Source organism: Polypterus senegalus, chromosome 8 (genome assembly GCF_016835505.1).
Source record: "Polypterus senegalus isolate Bchr_013 chromosome 8, ASM1683550v1, whole genome shotgun sequence".
NCBI classification, from domain to species: domain Eukaryota; kingdom Metazoa; phylum Chordata; class Cladistia; order Polypteriformes; family Polypteridae; genus Polypterus; species Polypterus senegalus.
In genome coordinates this window covers 66,530,986-66,539,502 of record NC_053161.1, presented here as the reverse complement: position 1 = coordinate 66,539,502, position 8,517 = coordinate 66,530,986, and the positions used below count along the sequence as shown (strand labels likewise).

The following is an 8,517-nucleotide window of genomic DNA, read 5'->3' as shown; positions in this document are numbered from 1 at the left end:
TTTTCATTGCTTCTTTAACACACTACTTCTCCGCTGCGAAGCGCGGGTATTTTGCTAGTATTTACTAACCAAATGACAGTCAGGTCCAGAAGTATTTGGACAGTGACACAATTTTAATAATTTTGACTCTGTACAACACCACAATGAATTTGAAACAAAGCAATCAGAATGTCATTGAAGTATAGCCATTCAGCTTTAATTCAAGGAGTTTAATGAAAACATGGTCATCCTATTTTCAGGGGCTCAAAAGTATCTGGACAAACTACCCGTCATAAGTAGAATCATTCTCAATATTTGGTTAAATGTCCTTTACAGTCAATGACTGCCTGAAGTCTGGAACCCATGGCCATCTCCAAGTGCTGGGTTTCCACTCAAGTGATACTTAGCCAGACCTTTCCTGCAGTTGTCTTCAGTTGCTGCTTATTTATTGGACTTTAGTGCCATTAGTTTTGTCTTCAGCAAGTGAATTGCAGGTCCAATTGGGTTGAGGGTCAGTTAATTGACTTGGCCTTTGAAGAATTTTCCACTTTTTTTTTTTGAAAAGCACTTGGCTTTCTTTCGCAGTATGTTTTGGCTCATTGTCCGTCTCCACTGTGAAGCATTGTTCTGTCAGTTTTGCAGCATTTGGCTGATTCTGAGCAGACAGTATATCCCTGTACGCTTCAGAATTCATCCTGCTACTTCTGCCAGCAAACATATCATCAATAAACACCTAGTGACTGACTTCCATTCACAGCCATGCATGATCATGCCATAAAACTGCCTCCACCATGTTTCACATGTGATGCGGTATTCATCGGATCATGAGCCGTTTTTTCTCTTTTCCAAGAAAACTTTGTGGTAAACCTTCAGTCATTTCTTTCATGAAGTCGTCTCTTGATTGTAAACTTTGGCAATGATATGCCTACCTCCTTGAGTGTTCTTGGTTTTGGTTAAATATTGTGAAGGGGTCCTTCTTCACCAAGGACAGAATTCTGCAATCATCCAGAGTAGTTATCTTCTGTGGTTGTCCAGACCTTCTGGTGTTGCTGAGTTCACCAGTTTGTTTCTTCTTTTTAAGAATGTACCATATGGTTAATTTGACCACTCCTCATGTTTCTGCTGTCTCTTTAAGGGGTTTGTTTTGTTTTCTCAGCCTAATTGAGGGACTGTTTTTACTTGAATGATCAACTCTTTGGACTTCATGTTGAGAGTTCACAGTGGCAGCTTCCAAATGCAAATTCCATATTTGGAATTAATTTTGGGCATTTTACCTGCTTAATATAATAAAATAATGAAGGAACTGCACCCAACTGGCTTTGGAACAACTTGTTAGTCAAATGTCCATATAATTCTGAGCCAGTGGAAACAGGGGTGGGGGGATTATGCAGAAAAGTGCCTCTCGTTCCTAAATGGCTCATACGCTATTTTTTGATAAGTCACTTAATATGCTTCAATAACATAATTGCTAAATATTGCAATAGCATAAATTGCTTTATTTCATATCCATTGTGGTGACGTACAGAGCCAAAATTATGAAAAATGTGTCACTGTCTACATACTTATGAACCTGACCATATTGCAGTGTAATTGTTTGGTTCTCATATTTTAGTTAATAAGTGTAAACAGAATATCCATAACACATATATACTGTACATATGGCATAAAAGAATGTCATAATTACAAGTCACAGTTGTAGTATAATGTTCATTGGATATGTATCAAGTAGATACAACACTAACAGGCTTATGGTTTTTACAAGTAAATAGTCTAAAATTGTTCCTTAAGTTTTTGGTTACTAAGCAGCGAGAACAGATTGTTCTTTATTAAAATGAGCATTGCTGTGTTTTTGTTCAGCTGAACAATATTAGTCTAAAATTCCCCTCTATGCAAAGGGTGACTCCTAAGTTTCTTCACTCTGTTTATTACTCCACTTTTTTAATGTGAAAGTCAATATTTCTGTCTTATCTCTCCTAAATATACCTGACTCCTCTGTTTTTTCAGGCTGCCTTCCAGCAGCAGAACAATAAGTTTGCATCAAGTACCGCAATGCTTGACATACATGAGCAGTACCACTTAATTACTGTAATGCTTAGAAAAGAAAGGCTGGGAGAAAAAAAAAAAACACAAAATCGGAAACTGGCGATTAAGTTTTTGGAGTGAATATCAATTGAATTTGATCAGCAGCCGATGGATCAGAGGATCCCTACTGATTTATAGAACTATTATATAATTGAGAAGAATATCAAAAATGTCTAGCAGTATATGCTTGGTTTCATGTTTGTTAAAATTCATTTTTTGCCCATTGTATTTGAATGTTTAACCTAATTAAAATTGTATATTTTTATGACATCTGGTATAACAGATTTTGCCTGTCATTTTTAGTGTAAAAAAAATTCAGAATAAAAATAAAAGAAAATCAGAATAGTGAGAAGTGCCTTATCTTCAGACACAGGGTGGTCCAGATCTAATTATGCAGATCCAGATTATCTGGATGATTTTGATTTATGCAGGGACAATTCCAGTTCGGCGCGAAGACAATTCTTCATGTCGTCCGTTTGCACACTTCTCAATGGGATTTCGGGTTAACCTTAAGTTATAGCGTAATGAAAAATGCATAATTAAATCTGGACCACCCTATATTTTATGATTGTATCTTTTTAAAGTGCTTAAGTCAAATTAAATGCTGATATATTTTCATTTCCCTAACTAAATCTAAGGACAGTTCTTCTCTTTATAGTTGCAATGATCCTGTCCAGCGCATTGAACAGTGTCTTCGTGGATCTCTATTTATGTGCAGCATTGTGCAAGGCTGCAAGCGGACATACTTATCTCAGAGGGATTTACAGGCACACATCAACCATCGTCACATGAGAGGTGGAAAGCCAGTTACTGGACGCCCTCAAGGTGATCCCATTCACATGCCAGCTATAACTGGACCACCACCTCCTTCAGAAATGACTGAGCGTTTCCTGATGCCTCCGGATAAGCACCACCTCCCTCATATTGGAGGTCCTAAACCACATGTTCTTATTCCTCCACCTCCATTGCAACATGTGGGTCATGAGCACTACAGCCAGCCTCATGAAGACCACCGGGCAACGCAGCCTCCACCCCAGTCTGCTGATATGAGTTCTTTGGGTCCCCCTCGCTCTGTGGGACAAGAAACTTTTCGTATCTCCACAGTTACAACTCGTAAGCACAGCAATCTCATTACAGTCCCAATCCAGGATGACTCTGCAGGATCTAGTACCAGTGGTGGACGTGAACCGCCACCCCCAGGCCCTGGCCCTGGCCCAGCCCCTCATCATCATCCCAGCGAATACCAGAATCAGCCAGTGGTCTCACATCCTCATCATATGATGCCCCCGCAGCAGCACTATGGCCCACCCCCTCCCCCCCCTCCTCCAATAAGCCACCCAATGCAGCACCCTCCACAGGCTTCGGGGACTCCTCACATGGTTTATAACCCAGCTCCACCACCTCCCATGACCTCTGCACCTCCACCCATAACACCACCACCTGGACACTTAATTGCCCAGTTGCCTCCATACATGAGCCATCCTCCACCTGGTCCTCCGCCTCCTCAGCATGGTGGCCCACCTGTTAGTGCACCTCCTCCCCATCATTATAACCCTGGCTCACTTCAGCAGTTCTCTGAAGAACAAGGAACTCTTAGCCCACCTTTCAATCAGCCTGGTGGACTTAGTCCTGGTATTTGGCCAGCTCCAAGGGGACCACCACCTCCAAGAATGCAAGGTCCACCACCTCAGGGCCAGATGCCGGGACCTCATCATCCAGATCAGTCTAGATATCGACCATACTACCAGTAATGTCCTAATGGAGAGCATTTGGAAAAAGTTAGACTTTTTGTTTGTGCATTTCACTTGCATAGGTTGAATGCAGTGTCATTAAAGAACCTGTTTTAATTACCTTTTTTTAGCCAGTGGTTTGGGTGCTTACCAGAACTCTTAAAACTGTAACCTGGAAACCAAAATACTTTTAATAATTGAAACAAAGTATGTTTGATTAATGAAATGTATAATCCTTATTTGAAAATGACATTAAAACAAACTTGTCCTTCTGCTTGGGATTGAATTGTGTAAATAACCTGGATCAAACATTCTGCATTTGGTTTTCTTAGAATTCATGCGGAGGAATTGGTTAAATTTAATTGTTTTGTTTTCTTATGCTGTAACAACTAAAATAAATAAATACATTTTAAAAATGTAATCCTCACATTAGTGCATTTGTTATCTTGACGTAAACCACAAGGAGGAGTTACGTTATTAGAGTCTCTGAGTTTTTTTTTTTTTTTCTTCAAGTAAATTTTTTTTCCCCAGAGATTGTTTCAGTTTATGTAAAGCATATGTTCCCTGTACTAATGGTTATGTTTAAAACAAAAATATTTTTATTTAACACCTTTCATGGCTCTTGCACTTGATTTGGGACTTTCAAAAGTGAACAAACTAAACAAGTTTTTCCTTCTTGCATTTGTTTGCCAGTGCATATAGGTGTTTTGCCAGTTTCATCCCCCAACGAATATGAACTTTTGTCCAGCTTAAAAATTCAGGACAAACTTTTTTTTGGAAACGCATGTTTACAGCCCAAAACTGGATGGAGGCTGTAATGTATGAAATTTAACTTCATAAATAAATTTGAATATATAATTTATTTCCATGCACTTTAACTGTTTCTCCAAATTTTGTACTCATTCATTCTTAAATTAAAAATTCGCTTAAATTTGGTGCATAGAAATTATGTAACATACTCAGGATATTTTTTAGTCTATATACTTATTTAAACATGTATGTAAATATTAGAAGTATGATATAACTATGTAAAGAATTGGTAACATGGTACAAGTGATTTTGGCTTTGTGATTTTAGCACTTGGCAACATCTGGATAAGGAGAAAGAATATATTGTTCATTTTTCAACCTAAAACGGGAGATTTTAATAGTGCTTTGTAGTACTATAGAACTGGTGTTTATATGAAGCAGAAATGATAATGCTGTTGCTCTGAAAACCAAATTAAGTGATGATTTAGTCTAGATTACATCAGTGGCAATGTAAAAAGTATAATGCTTATTTGTAAGCTATGTGTATGTATTATGTTTTTCTTTAAGTGAAAGTAGAAATTAATTGCTACAAATTTTTTCTCCGTATAGATTAAACATTAAGATCTTATCTATAATTATCCAAGAGACTATTCACTTTTCTTTAGATAAAAGGTCATACGCCTGGTGCATATTTCTAGTAGAACTGTCTTGCATAATGTAACAGTTAATTTTCAGAAATATATATATGCATCTAAAATAAGGTAAACAAAGAACTTATAGGCACATCTTCACATTTGTTTACAGTAAAGATGTCATGGTGACTGGACGGATACTCCCTCCTATCATTAGCTCTGTATAAATGTAAAAGTTTAAAAGTAATTCTGTATTTTTCATTTCTTATCAGTTGTATCTTATTTGCCACATGAAATTGTTCTAAAGTGAAGCATTTTGTAAATTAAAAAAAAAAAAACTATCCTGCTCTTGCGTTTTATAAAGGAGCTAATGGATACTGGGGTCCCATTATAAACAAAAGCCTTAAAACTTTGTGAGTGCATCCATTTTTTTAAGCTCAAAATATTAGCAAGTATTGATCTGCATCTTGTTATTGCACTCGCAAAACACCATGTCTATGTCATTTTATGAAGGTTAAAAGGTAAAAGACAAAACCTTCATGTGGTATTTAGCCATTATAAAAGGAACTGGCTATGTACTTCACTGTTCATTTTCAGCCGCAGCACCCTTCAGCCCCAGTGGAGAGTCATCAAGCACCTTTATTGAATGTTGATGCCCAGATATGGATCTCTGTCTCTATTCTGTAGACAGATTTAAATAACTGAAACAATTTAAACTTACAATTGCTTAAATGTTTTCATTATATGGAAGCCTGTTGTGTTATTTTGTAAAGTGTTTCAGGTGATGTTAGACATGGCAAAAGAACAGAAGATGGCCAGTGTAGCGTGAAAGCTCAAATGGGCAGCAATTTCCTATACAAGTGTTAGATTTTAGACATCTCCCAAAGGCCAACAGCAGGGGCAGATCAGGGTCCTTTCTTAAAGAGAGAAGAAGCAGTCATTTCTTTGGTTAAAGAGAATATTGAACATATGCAGCATGCAAGCGAGTGACAAAAACCGAACAGACATAATAAGCATCCATTCATTAATCTTCCTAACCTGCTGTTCAAGAAAAGGGTCATCAGGAAGGTGGAGCCTGTCCCAGCAAGAATTGGGTGCAAGCCATGAACAATCCCTGGACAAGATGCCACTCTGTCGCCTCTTGAACAGCAATACACACTTGGGCCTCTTAGGCAATTCCAGTTTATTCAGACTGAAGTTTAATAAGTATTGATGTTTTAACATAGAGTGGTAGCTGTCATTCTTGACTCGTAGTGTTACTGTCTGCATAGGGTTTACAAGTAATTTGTATATATCAATGAGTTTACTCACTCAGAAATATTGTCATTAGTTCTTTAATTATATGCCTTAAGAAGAGCAACTCTTCATGCGTTAAAAATTGATAGCTCTTTAAAAAAAAAAAAAAGGGTTTCTTATAAGTGAAATGCTGATTTATTGTTATTCGTATACAGTAAATTGAAATTCAGAAATTCTGTTTTCATTACACTGCCACTCGGCATGTTACTCGCCCTGTAGGTGTGTAAAAGGTGAAAAGTAAGCACAGTTAGGAAAAAATAATCAAATGATTTGAGCATGCATCAGCCTTATTATAACCAAGCTGCTAAATGAACAGAATTGCAGAAGCAAAAGTAGGATAATAAGTAGAATACTGTACAGGGTAGTGAAGGGGAGATTGTTATAAGTCCACCCACAATGCCAGCTATGAACAAACAAATGTATCCTTACCTTAAGGAAATTGTATTAAGAATCTGTGTTTAAATATATTATTTCCAGTTTATTTTTTTTATCACAAGCATGCCAGAGAAACATGAAAGTTTCAAAGTGCACATATGTGGAGGGTTTAAATGCTTTTTTGTTTACAATGGAACCCTGGTACCCATTATAAAGTGCAAGGGCTGCCTCTTTTTTAAGTTTATTAAATAGATTCACTTTAGTACGCAGTATCATGTGAATAATTAAAATATATCATGATTGTGACGAAACAACTTGGACTTGAAAAATACCAAACTTATCCTTGGATTAGTTTTTAACAAGTGAGAATGTGGTCCTTATCTATTTTAAAAGCAGTTTGTCTGGTACATTTTAACTTGATGCTGCACATAAATTGCAAGCCTTTTGTTTCATCATGTGTCATATTTGTTTAAACCAAGCCTATTCATTGTGTAAAGAGAAATATTGATTTCGGCCATCCACAGTAAGTCAGTGTTTTTAGTCCAAGGATTTTTTTAAGGCAATTTATTAATATCACAATTCTACTTCTATTTTGTGTTCCTGAGCAATTTCCATGGACTGTATCATATAGAAAATAAATGCAATGCTTTTTAAAAGTTATGAATGTTGGTATTTTTTATATTTTTAAACTTTTGGCTGACAACCCAAAAAGTGGATAGTTTACTGACAAGTTTGATTAGTTTATGCAGAAGTTTTGATAGAGTTTTGATTCTTTTGATTAGGTTTCTGATGGATTTGCAGTAGAGGGATTTTAATTCAGTTTGTATTTGTAAAAGCAGATGGTTTCAAAATTGCACGTGTTAACTGACAGCTTGTTTACAGCATATTTCTACTTTACAAATTCACAAATGCATCTAATGCCCTGGTTCTCAGAAAGCAATTATAACAAGTTCTACTCATTTTAAATTGGTTATTGGCCAATAAACTGCTCCTTTTATTGCAATTTAGATTTTTATTTTTTCAGGTTTATCTTTGGTAATATTTCTGTCAAGCAATAATGGGCTAATTTAATACAAGTAGATTGCCCCCGCAAGTGGATTATTGTTCTGGTGGCAGTAAAAATGATTTCTCCATAGCTCATATTTTTTATCTTTATTTTTAGTAAGAATCACAGATATATTTCACTTTAGTGAATTTTGTTTTATGAGTAGCATTCTTTATGAAATGGGCAGCATTGTGCTGTTGGGGCTGATGTAGCTGCATTACAAATCCATTGTCCTGGGTTCAGATTTAACACCCATATTCTTCCTGTGTCTGTGTGTTTGCAGTTTCTGTTAATTCCAGATTGACTTGTGAGTGAGTGTTTGAATGGGCTCGCTGATGGTCTGTTTTCTACATTGCACCCATGCTTCTAAAATTAGGGCCCAAACCCTGAACTGGATAAAGCATGAGGATAAGGGATTATTTTGGGACGCTACTACATTTTTGGGCATGTGATACAGTTGTCTTTTTTGTGCTGTTTAATAAATTTCTTTAAAAGTGTTTGAAGGAAAATATAGAAATGTACAATGACATGGCAAAACTATTTTAACGTAAGAAGTGCTTATGTTTTCAGCTGCATTTTTGATTGCTTGTCAACTTGTTTAAGTATATATTTTTATTACAACATGAATG

The 8,517-nt window shown here is 36.4% G+C and overlaps 1 protein-coding gene across 1 annotated transcript in view; it reads left to right on the top strand.

Annotated features, from left to right (window-relative positions):
- The window catches only part of cbll1 (Cbl proto-oncogene-like 1, E3 ubiquitin protein ligase), a 13,101-nt gene extending 8,889 nt beyond the window's left edge, over positions 1 to 4,212 (top strand). Inside the window, exons 4-5 of the mRNA XM_039762156.1 lie at positions 1,984 to 2,064; positions 2,676 to 4,212. Coding sequence (XP_039618090.1) covers positions 1,984 to 2,064; positions 2,676 to 3,812 — 1,218 coding nt within the window. The 3' untranslated portion in view covers positions 3,813 to 4,212. The remainder of the gene's footprint in view (positions 1 to 1,983; positions 2,065 to 2,675) is intronic.
- Positions 4,213 to 8,517: the final 4,305 nt, after the last annotated feature.